We start from the raw sequence: 11,996 nt of genomic DNA, 5'->3' as shown, positions 1-11,996 counted from the left end.
GTGTTTCTCTTTACATTACATCATTGTTATCAACAGTTATGAAGGTCTTACTTGTGCAAAACAGATATTAATGGCATCTCAAAATACCTTCACTGTTTTTCACCCTCAAAATTATATATATATATGTACATATATATGTGTGTGTGTGTGTGTGAGAGACCCTGGATCACAAAACCAGTCATAAGTAGCACGGGTTTGTAGCAATAGCCAAAAATGCATTGTATAGGTCATAATTATCCATTTTTCTTTTATACCAGAAATCGTTATAAGGTCATGCTGAATGAAGATATTTTGTAAATTTCCTACCGTAAATATATCCAAACTTAATTTTGATTAGTAATATGCATTGCTAAGAGACTTCATTTGGACAACTTTAAAGGCGATTTTCTCAATATTTTGATTTTTTTGCACCCTCAGATTCCAGATATTCAAATAATTGTATCATCACAAACCATACATCAATGGAAAGCATTTATTCAGATTATGTATAAATATAAATTTCCAAAAATTGACCCTTATGACTGGTTTTCTGGTCCAGGGTCACATATATAGTTTCTCCTGTTGGTGAAAGTTGGCATCTTCTTATCCATCGCTTGTCCGTCATTATATGATATTATGACGACTCATAATCAATTCAAAACTTTGTTTTTAATTAGTCAATTAACACAAGGCACGAATATAAACAACACAATTCATGGTATTAATTTCATAATAAATCAATAAATGTCACTAATCGATTTAACATCCTGGGCTGAGGTATACAAAACAAGAATTGTTTGTAACAAATATCCAAAAAAAAAAAAAGTAATACATTTATAAAATAGCTTTTGAATTGCACATTAAGTTGATGTTTCAGTTACAGTCCAAAAAAAGTGCAAGCCCTTGTTCCATATCCCCAAAGTAACTTAGAGTTTGGAAAAAATCAGCAGTGGTGTGTGCGGTTGGCACTTACAATTATATAATTGTAGGATATATAATTAAGGGGTTAGAAAATAATGAATTTTAACAAGCATTTTATATTTTGCCAGATTTACATATATAAATTATTCACTATGGATTTTTCCCTTTTGAATGCGAGATAAACAAAGAAGGGCTTTGCTAAACAGAAAACTGAAGGTTCAACACAGTCATTCATTATCATATTGTTATAATTACCAAAACACAAACCACCAAAACTATTCTTTCTTTTCTATATAAAGTATATGTTAAGACATATGCATTTCAAGTTGACAAGTGCTCACACTTAAAGTGGACAAAGTAGAAGTTTCACAAAACACCACCGGTACAAACAAAAAACATTAAGATGTGGCAGAATAATGGTGCAGCAGGTCAATTTCTATTACTAATATAGTGATTAATGCACATAGAGGCCAATTTGAATACACTACACAAGATAATGAACTCTTGCATAGCTTTTAGTACATTATACCATATTTAAGGCATTTTGTTTGACACCGATGTAATTCTTGATGTTGGTTGTAGGCATCAGTCATGGTTGTTTTAAGGGGATCAGACTGATTAACGGAGAGAGAAAGCGGCAGACTAGAAAAGTAGGTCTATGTGCTGGTGGAAACATTGGCTTTCTTCTCACTGAAGAAACTCTTAAGCATAAGCACCTGGCCAATACAGACCAAAAACAGGATGACGGTCTCCCCGATGGACCAAAAGTGCACGCGTTCATTCAGGTCTTCAGCCCTGATTCGGTCCTGAGCCTCCCGAAGACGGTACCAAGTCTGAGAATCTGAAACCACTTTCAGGATCTCATGAATAGATAGGCAGGCTGACTCCATCTGCATGATTTATTCAGAGGTTCATGTCAAATGCATATATGCACAGTGCATGCTATGTATGAGTGAATGCTGTTTGTATTTCTCACCTGTGTGAGAGCTGTCACTTTGTTCATGTCAGGCATTAATCGGTCATCCTCTCCAGTTCTGAAGTCCAGGTAAACAGTTTTATGAGAGAAGGTTGAAAACTCGTTGCTAAAGCAGACTTTGTACACTCCCTTCATGGTTGTTGTATGGGAAAAGCTGTCATATTGCTTTTTTCGTTCCTGATACAGCACATTATTCAATGGATCTGTAACAAAACAGTCAACATCATAGTTTCCTCCAGCAATAACCTGTATGGAAAGAAAAGCATTGATATTAAGAATCTTTTAAAGTTGTTTAACAATGTTTTTCAACGTGGAAAACAAAACATAAATAATCAACATTGCAAAAAAAATAAATAAATAAATAAAAATAACCATCACTTTTGTTAAAAGCAGCTGTCGGCAAAATTACCTGAAAGTCTATATCAAACTTTGCTCCTTGCTCTAGGTCCTCGTAAAAGCATTGTTTCTCGTTATCGGGCAATTCAAACGTTAATTCGGTGGCATTTGCAATGGCTATATACACAGCCAAAATTAAAAGAAAAGGGTACCTCATAGTGTTTACGTCAAAGAAAACTTAAATTATTCTTTAGAATTAACAGAAAGCCTCCTCCATTGACTTACAGCTGAATTGCTGAACTTTCTCAGGCACTTGACAGCTTGAAGCGAAACACCACTGACGTGGCATGAGGACAGGTTACTTCCGGGTTATATGCCCCTTTACTTTTCAAAATAAAGATTATTTCCGAAATTATAAATCACGGATTTTTCCAGGTGGAACAGACAGGTTTTTAATTAGAAATGAAAGAAAAATTATGATCTGAAAATACGAAATAATAACAAAAATAGCGTGTATAGTGATATTTAAAAATAGTGATATTTTGCACGTGTTATAAATATTGCATTAAAGTTCTATTAAGGTTCATGGCTGAGGTGTCCGTACACTGTAGACAGTTACCAGTAGGTGGCAGTAGAGAAAACAATAAAATAGTTCTTATCTCATGGTGTCATATCCTGTTACTTAGGCAAAGCGAGTATGTATTGTACTATTGAACGTTTTCATAAGTGTAGAGTCAAAAACTGTTGTAGGAACACATGAGGTGTAAACCAGACACAAAAAGAAGCGATTTAACAAAAACTATAACCTTAACAGGTATAGCCTAGTTTTCTGAAGTCTTAAGCTTTGTATTTATATTGTCTTTCACCATTTCGCTATAATTTATAAAATATTATTTGTTTAATGTTGTATAACCAAACAACAAATTTACATGACACTGCAATGTGATCTGTTTCTAAATATTTGATTTTCCACACCGCCTTTAAAATGTTCACCTCTCTAATCACTGTCATTTTTTCAATGATTGGGAAGAAAAATAGGGTATGTAGCACAAAGTTATGTACACAAACCTGCTACGTTTCGTTCCCTCGCCTGAGTAGAAAGTCTCATGAAATACACAACCGAACACTATTATAACAATTATAATGACATTTTAAAGACAGTTGGCAGGTGTTTTCAAACATTTTATGCCAAGGATCCGCAAATAGGATTGCATGGGTCAGCGTAAGTCACACTGTAAACCAACACCACTAAACCGTTAAAATTTATTATGAAATTATGGATGATTGTTGTTTCTGTTTATGCTAATGTCGCATTTAAAGCCAACAATCGGACTCTTATTTTAAAATTCGAGACTGGAGCACGTGAGTCCACTGTGTTTACTCCGAGGTAGGTAGCCTGCACTTTTTCTGTGTAGAGTGGGCGGTGTCACTGCTGAAAGAGCTGGACTTTCACAACTGCACAGTTGAAGGAGAATCTACCAGGTGTAATAATGCAGGACTACACAAAGGCAGTGAAGGAGTTTGTAGAAGAACACCCTACAGAGATCACAGCTGTCCTGGTGACAGGTAGGCTAAACTTAAATCATTAGTTTGCATGTTTAAAACTGGTTGTGGCTTCCCACGACAACGAAAAACAAGTAAACATGTGAAACTTTAAAACTGAGATTTACAAGCGTTAAACATAACTTTAATAAAATCTGAATGCAAGAAACAAAAATGTAATTTATTCTTTTTTTCTTGTTATTCTCAGATTAGAAATACGTTAGTTTTTCTCAGTACAAACATTTTCCGGTAAACTTGAACGGCTGGTATTTGCAAGTCATGTAAAATGTAAAAGAGTAAGGTCATGAGACTTCATTAAGATGTGAGAGATGCGGGGACCATGTTTATAATGATAAATATTGATATGTAACGTTAGGCCTCTTGCGTCGTGGATGACCTTTGCCTTTGCTTATCAAAGGTACCGACGGGGTGGTTGACTGCTTTTTTTAAAGGCTTGATTGTGTTTATGGGGTGCAGTCTAAGGCCTTGTTCACACTTGGCGTCTTTTTTGACTAGAAAAAGTCGACAAGAGCGCTTTTTTAGTCAAATGAAAAGCTGGCAGCGTTTTGGTTACAAATAGCAGCTGAGGGCGTCTTTTGTTGCTATAACAACAGCTGCACTGTAGCCTAGGTGGCGTTTTAAAAAGCGCTCAGGACTTTTTTGAAAACACGGTTTACTCCATATGATTATAATGTAAAACAGACGCCGGCAGCTTCAAAAAAGACGCCAAGTGTGAACACGGCCTAACATGTGTTAATGCTTGGGTTTTTTTTTTTTAAAACCCGCATTATTATTCACATAATTTACCTCTCTGTCCCTTCTTTTATGACCGCTCTGATGATTTCCAGGTTCCCTCTCGAGCTTCACTCGACATCGTTGAGCTTCTCCGCTCGAGAGAGGCAGTTTAAATTAGGGATGTAACAATTAACCACGAGCCGGTTGAGATGCCAAACAAATTGCGATACAGTTGGAGTAGGAGTTTATATGAATGTATCTCTGAGGGGAACTGATTGTCTTTAGAAAAGTTTACGTAGTATTTTATTTTCATCTTGCCCCTGAACGATGCAGTAGTGTTTATAAGTGCAGCTGTGCTTTGCTTCCAGCAGTAACCCAGGAAACACTACATCACTGCTGTTCACAGCGCCACCTGCTGGCAGAGAGTGAATTTGCGTATCAGTCAGCTGCTCGTTCCAAGTAGATATCTGTCTGCAATACCGGAGGCTGCACTTTCAGGACCGCAGTTGTAGGACCGCACTTCTAGGACCCTAGTTTTTTGTGACAGCGCCACCTACCGAGCCGGAGAACCGCAGTCCCAGGAACGCATTTCCAGGACCCTAGTTTTGGAGGACTGAAAAAAGTGCCACTTACAGTATTTCCACCCAGTTTTAACTACATTAGAATTTTAGAGTTTTTTAAAAGTTTTATTACACCCAAATACTACTTTCTTTATTGCAATTAAACCTGGTTCCTAGGAATGTTGAGTAATTATTGGGTCTAAGTAGCATAATATAATAACTCAAGTAAAATAAACAAGGAATCATAGTCTTTTCAGTCACTAGATCAACCACATTTTCAAGTACAGAGGGAAGACACAAGGATGACTCTGGGGTAGATTTAAGATTGTGTATATTTTATAAAATAATATATTACAACAGTTGAACTTGAACACACACAAAAACAAATTTGTTCATGACGTGAACCACATAGAAAGAACTTCATGGACGACGTCTTCACTGACTCCTAAGAGAGAGAAAGAGAGAAGTGAATGAAAGGAACATTTAGTTGAACATGTTCTACTCTCTAATTTTAAATTTCATATTTAAAAGATCTTCGTTACCACAGAGCGCACACACATATACGATCCAAAAATAATTATATCAATCTTCATACTAATTAATGTTCATAATACTATTATTGCATACTGTTCAAAGATTTGGGAAAATTTTATTTTGATGTTGTGGGAACAAAGGTTCTTGAAACATTCATGTCAATAAAGCCCATCTGAACTGAGAAAAAAAACAATAGAGAGAGATGCAAGAAATCTGAATAGAAATAACATATTATTGACATGACTTTAAATATTTAAAGCACACGTTGTGATGCAGCAGCACTACCTACCACCTGGATGATCTCCCCTCTTTTCTCAGTTGTTTCTCTATCACCCTATTCAATTCTTCCACTTCACTGAAATAGTAAATGGAGAACATAATCACTGCTAGGTTAACAGAAATACTGGTAACGCTTAAAAAAGGATACATTGGACGTTGTGTAAAAACAATTCCAATACTTGACCAATTTATTTATTCATCTTATGTCATACTATTGCCTGCCCTGAGCTGTGTCCTTGAAAGCACTTCATATAGAGTACAGTACACAGTAAATGACACAATCTAACACGTGGTATTTTAACAGTCAATTATTATGATGGCCTCTCTGTTATGTCTGACTATTAAAATGTCATATGTCTGAATGAGAGAGAGAGGGAGATGCAGAGCAGGGGGACGAACAGGATTAAGAAACGCTGCTTAAGAACATGGATTTTGAAACTTGTGAATCCATTAGAATCGTTAGAAGACAGAATCATGAATAGATTTTTTCGTGCACCCTCAGTTTTGACGGCATGGCAACAACACTTCCTCTTCTCTAAAGCAGCGCAACATGGCTTTGCCTCCTTTGTTGCATGTTCCCGGGGGAAAGTTCATGTAAATTTCAGGGTTTGTGATGTCAGCAACCCGGGAAGTAGTATTATGGGAAGCCATAATTGTAGGCATTAATCTCCATTTGCATTGAACTTTCAGCTTCGTAACTTTGCAGATATTGTTTATGCTCAGACAGCAACATTACACACTAATTAAAGTTAAAAAAAGTGAAATCACAATCAACCACATCTTTAAGAGAGTAAGTTAGAGGTGATATAATGATGCTGGACTAATGTCGCACCTGTACCGGTAGGTGTCGGGCTCTTTGCCCTGCGGAGATGGCTGGCTGGGGGAGTCTGCCGCAGCAAAGCCCGCTTGGATGGCAAAACTGTTCTGATAACGGGAGCCAACACTGGTATCGGCAAAGAGACCGCGGTGGACATGGCCAAGAGAGGTAAGTTCATTTCAATGGAGCTCTAAAGATGTTATTTTAAAGTATTGGTTGAAGTAGCTTCATATGAGGAGTATACATACAGCGGAGGAAAAAATTATTTGATCCCCTGCTGATTTTGTATGTTTGCCTACTGACAAAGAAATTTGATGTTTCTGACTCCACAAAAGTTAATTTTATAATTTTCATCATAGTAGTGGTGCATTCAGTGTATTCAAGTCCATTTTTGGTCTGAAATTAATATTTAATGGGTTTTTGGGGGGGGGATTAAGATCCAGACACAAAATAAGCATCACATTAATGTCCATAAAAGTTGTGCTAAAGTAAATTCTGTTCTAGTATTTCACAAACAGACTTATTATATAATTTATGGAGGCTCTAACTCATTAACTTAATTGATATTTATACTGATTGATGTTCAGTACCCTCCTTATGCATTGGTGTTTTGAAAAAATGATGATAAATCCACATTGGGGAAGATAAAACTGGTTTAATTATGCAATCCATCTCTTATCAAACCACACTAACATGGCCCAGATTTTAATTCTTAGGCTAATGACACACCTTCATGGTTAGAAACATATGTCATCACCGAGAGAGTGCATAAGAGCCTTGTAGTATTGTTGTATTTGTTGAAGGATTGATGGTTGGTCATAATAACAACCATTTATAAACCATTGTTCAGGTGCAAGGGTGATCCTGGCTTGCCGAGACATGGGCAGAGCCAACAAAGCAGCAGATGAGGTCAGAAAGAGGAGTGGAAATGGCAACGTGCTTGTGAAGATGCTGGATCTGGCCTCCTTGCAGTCAGTTCGAGCTCTGGCCAAAGATGTACAGCAGACTGAAGAGAGACTGGACATTCTCATTAATAATGCTGGTAAGGAATATCAGCCAGATTGTAATGCATAAACACATGGTTGATATAGTTAAAAACTTTTATTTTTTGGAAACAGTTTTGCTCTGTTAGTGAATTAAACCTATTTATTTATGTATGTATTCAATTGTGTTTATTAAAATTTTATATTATATTTTATGTACCGGTATTATATTTTTCTGCCAACAGGGATAATGATGTGCCCACAGTGGAAGACAGACGATGGCTTTGAGATGCAGTTTGGTGTGAACCATCTGGGTCATTTCCTGCTTACCAACTTACTTCTGGACTTGTTGAAGAAATCAACACCCAGCCGTGTTGTCAATGTTTCCAGCCTGGCCCACGAGAGAGGTGTGGAAACCTATATATCTTTATGTGCTAAACTCAATCAAAACACTTATTTTTTTCATTATTTTGTAGTCTCTAAATTATTGCAAGTGGTGATTATACTCCTTATCCAGTTCTCTGACAAGATGCTCTGTTTTGACTAAATGTTAATGTTCTTGTGTTTTACCATTGTAGGGCATTAACTTAAATACTGTTTACGTAAAAACATAATTCTGATTGAAATGTATTACATGTATCATTTACAATGTAAACACATTTAAATGATTTATGCGGCACATTCAATATTTGGATTCCTTATAATATTTCAAATTATTTTCTGTTGGACAGGCAAAATTCATTTTGATGATATAAACCTGGAGCAAAACTATGATCCATCAGTAAGCTATCGACAGAGCAAGCTGGCCAATGTTCTGTTTACCCAAGAACTAGCTGTCAGACTGAAAGGTAAACTATAGACCTGAATCAGGTTAGAGGCTATATTGAATTTAACACGGATGAAAACGAGACTGTAAAAGATTTATTATCTTTATAATATCACCCTGTATAAATGTCCTAGATCATATTATTTTCACAACTCACAACTTTCAAAACAGTTTTATAAATTTTTTTTATATAGAAAGTTTTTTTCTTTTTTTTTCTGAAAGACGTTTCATCAGCTGAACATTTGGCATTCTGTTAAACTACAGTACAATCTACTAAATGCGCTGTACTTCTATCTCTCACAGCCTTGTTTTCATTCCTGTCAATAATTAAATGTGACACTACCCTGACTAAGGTCTATAATGAAAACTTTCTTACTCTTACAGTATTGAAATATCACAATGTCACATCTACACACACACACACACACACACACACACACACACACATACATACACACACGCACACACACACACTCAAACATGCTGCTTGAAAACTCTCTCCCTGTCTATCATTCAGGCACAGGAGTGACAGCTTATGCTCTTCATCCTGGGGTGATCCATACAGAGCTGGGACGACACTTTTTCCCCTCTCTGCCTTTATGGAAGAGACTTTTGTTCATGCCCTTTTTTTTCTTTCTCAAAACACCTTGGCAGGGTGCGCAGACCACCATCTACTGTGCAGTGGATGAGAGTCTGCAGAACACCAGTGGCCTTTACTACAGGTCAGTAGCTTTTTCTATCATGTGTGTTAAAGGGTTCATATGATGCTTTTTTAAAGATCATTATTTTGTGTATTTGGTGTAACAGAATATGTTGACATGCTTTAATGTTCAAAAAACATATTATTTTTCAAATACTGTACATTATTGTAGGTCCTCTATGCCCCGCATCTCTCAAACGCTTCGTTTTCTACAAAGTCCCTCCTTTCGACAAGCACAGTCAGCTCTGATTGGCCAACTGGCACAGTGCATTGTGATTGGCCGAACACCACAAGCACTCGTCGGAAATGTAACGCCCCTTTCCATAATCGCGAGCTTCAGCTTTCAAAATAAAAGTAAAGACAGTTAATAATGCCCTTAGTTTTACCATCAGTTCAAGCCCGAGAGGGGAACAGAGTCGCGTGACAGATACAGTGATGAAGCTCGTATGTGTTTGCACACAAGCCGTGATTAAGAAAGCTGACTCCACTGTGATGTGACCCTCTCTCTCTCTCTCACACACACACACACACACACACACACACAAGCCACGATTAAGATGTGACTCTGTCTCTTTCTCACACAAACACACACACACACATAAGCCGATAGCTGACGCGCTGTGATGTGACCAATGCTGTGTCCCAATTCGCCTACTTATACTATGCCCTAAAAGTATGTACTCTTTTTGTGAAGAAAAAGTACATACTTTTGAGTATGTAGCAGAATAGTAGGCAAGCTTTGGGACATACTACTTCGTCATAGCTGCGTCTTTTACGGACGCTCTGTTGCTTAGTTACATTCATCCTGTAACTGTTTAAACTGCCCTGTCAATCATCTTATCACAGTTAACATCATCCACATTTAGTTTAATTTGATTTCCAACCGTATTGGAGCAAAATAAAGAAGCACATCACGGGTCTTTCATGCTGAGAACTCTGCTCATGTGTTTGCATAATGATGTTAATGACCAATCGTATCATTATAAAAGTTCACAGTGTTGCTGCAGATGAAATATAACGTGGATAACATTAAATAAATATTTTTTGATCAGGTTAGACATTGATTATTTATCACTCAAATTCCTTTCTCTACCTGTCCGTCGGTTGCGCACATCCGCCATGTTTGTAGTTCTAATCGAATCCTCATCCACAGCGCAATGTGTTGTCGGCACTGATCTATTATAGATCAGTGGTTGTGGGCAATATTAGCCGTTAGAGTGTGCATCGATCTGCACTTCGAATTCTAGCCGGAAATAGTAGACCATCCGGGAATCTTTGGCATACTTTTTTAAACATACTATGATTTGGGACATACTATTTCTATTTTTGAATACTATTTAGGACGGATAGTATGCGAATTGGGACGCAGCACCTGTCTCTCTCTCTCTCTCTCTCTCTCTCTCTCTCTCTCTCTTACACACATACACACGACGCACAAAATTCCGCATTTGAACAGTCAATATCAAATATTTAAACCAATAACAAAACATACTTACAGTCGCTGATTCAGAAGCGCCAGATTGTCATAGCAAAGTCAGAATTACCTCCTCTCCTAGGTTCTCGAAACGGTCGTCCATAAAATGCGTTGTGATAACATCTGAGTTGTGCTGTTTTGTTGTAAGTAATCGTAATGATTACTAAATGCATCTACTTATGGAAGGCCAAATAAAGTGCTTTTGCTTTCGCACAGAAACACACAGCGTCTCCCTGACACAGCTGCATCAACACTACTGTGGTTACTGAAACCATGTCTTCTTTCTTTGCGTGCACATTTGGGCGGCGTTACGCAAATATTTCCACATCGTGACGTAGACATGTGGGGGCGTGTTTGAATGAGCCATTTTAGGGGGGCGTGGCAGAGTCTTAACTTTGATAAAGAATATCTCTTTGGTTTTGAGACTTTAGTCTTTGCAACTTCAGGGATCTTATCTATGCACAATCAGCTTGTAACACTCCAAAGAGAAAGGAAAACTTGAAATTGCATCATATGACCCCTTTAAATGCAGCCTAGTAAGATTTTGCTCATCAATGCCTGTGAGAGATGTGCACAAAATTTCTAAAGTTAGTATTACAATGGCCAAAGTTGATGACAAACTTGAGACAGAAATCTTTGTTTCACAATGTATGTCATTGTCATTTAATAAGTTCACAATGGAAAACAATTTTTTTTCACCACTTTTTTAAGCTTTTATGCACACAGTGTTTTCTGACCATTGCTGTTCAATTATGATCATTTCCGGCTGTGGTTAATTTTTCTTTTTTGGTGGTTTTACAGTGATTGTGCTCCCAAAGAGGCAATTCCTCAGGGTAGGGATGATGCTGAAGCTAGCAAACTGTGGGATCTCAGTGCTTCCATGGTGGGCCTGGCTTGAGACAATACCTTACCCAGTGAATATCACTCTCTTCATTGAAAAAGCAGTTTGTCACATTTTCCTGTGTAGATTGTACATTCCTAATTTGCAGACTATTACATCTGCCTACTTTATATGAAGTACAGATAGGCAGTTTAAATAAGAATGTAGGAAAGTAGTGTTTCATTGTCTGTAATGACTGCAATGTGTAACTGCAATATGAAGTGTGAATTTAAGCATTAAATAATTATTAAGAAGTTATATACCGTAATGCTATTAGCCATATTGTATGTAGCTATACAAATTAGACATGTGATCTATTTAAACAAACAAACAAAAAAACGGATTTCATTTTCAGTGCTTGTGTAATTGGAGACCATGTATCATGATAGAATTCTGTATGTAAAATAAATGTAGGTTAACATTTTTATGAAGCCTATTTTTGAATGTTGAAAAT

The 11,996-nt window shown here is 37.0% G+C and overlaps 2 protein-coding genes across 2 annotated transcripts; one reads left to right on the top strand and one right to left on the bottom strand.

Moving 5' to 3' along the window:
* Nucleotides 1-629: 629 nt before the first annotated feature.
* Nucleotides 630-2,567, bottom strand: tmed3 (transmembrane p24 trafficking protein 3). Its single transcript, XM_058781733.1, has 3 exons — nt 2,286-2,567; nt 1,877-2,122; nt 630-1,790 (listed from the first exon to the last, which is right to left on the bottom strand). The coding sequence occupies exons 1-3, from the start codon at nt 2,427-2,429 to the stop codon at nt 1,557-1,559; spliced, it is 624 nt and encodes a 207-aa protein (XP_058637716.1). The 5' UTR covers nt 2,430-2,567; the 3' UTR covers nt 630-1,556.
* Nucleotides 2,568-3,571: 1,004 nt separating this feature from the next.
* On the top strand, nt 3,572-11,967 carry LOC131543923 (retinol dehydrogenase 11-like). The gene is made up of 7 exons (XM_058781731.1): nt 3,572-3,778; nt 6,707-6,847; nt 7,530-7,721; nt 7,908-8,069; nt 8,394-8,510; nt 9,006-9,210; nt 11,464-11,967. Exons 1-7 carry the CDS (start codon nt 3,703-3,705, stop codon nt 11,558-11,560), a joined length of 990 nt encoding a protein of 329 aa, XP_058637714.1. The 5' UTR covers nt 3,572-3,702; the 3' UTR covers nt 11,561-11,967.
* Nucleotides 11,968-11,996: the final 29 nt, after the last annotated feature.

This window comes from Onychostoma macrolepis, chromosome 07, assembly GCF_012432095.1.
Source record: "Onychostoma macrolepis isolate SWU-2019 chromosome 07, ASM1243209v1, whole genome shotgun sequence".
Taxonomy (NCBI): domain Eukaryota; kingdom Metazoa; phylum Chordata; class Actinopteri; order Cypriniformes; family Cyprinidae; genus Onychostoma; species Onychostoma macrolepis.
This window is presented reverse-complemented; position numbering and strand designations above follow the sequence as displayed.

Excerpts from the sequence above, each read along its gene's own strand:
- LOC131543923 (XM_058781731.1), top strand. The coding sequence starts at position 3,703 with ATGCAGGACTACACAAAGGCAGTGAAGGAGTTTGTAGAAGAACACCCT. Across the intron at positions 3,779-6,706 it reads CACAGCTGTCCTGGTGACAG|GTGTCGGGCTCTTTGCCCTG; the intron begins GTAGGCTAAACT and ends CTGTACCGGTAG. Across the intron at positions 7,722-7,907 it reads CATTCTCATTAATAATGCTG|GGATAATGATGTGCCCACAG; the intron begins GTAAGGAATATC and ends TTCTGCCAACAG.
- tmed3 (XM_058781733.1), bottom strand. The coding sequence starts at position 2,429 with ATGAGGTACCCTTTTCTTTTAATTTTGGCTGTGTATATAGCCATTGCA. Across the intron at positions 2,123-2,285 it reads AGTTTGATATAGACTTTCAG|GTTATTGCTGGAGGAAACTA; the intron begins GTAATTTTGCCG and ends CTTTCCATACAG. Across the intron at positions 1,791-1,876 it reads AAGTGACAGCTCTCACACAG|ATGGAGTCAGCCTGCCTATC; the intron begins GTGAGAAATACA and ends TAAATCATGCAG.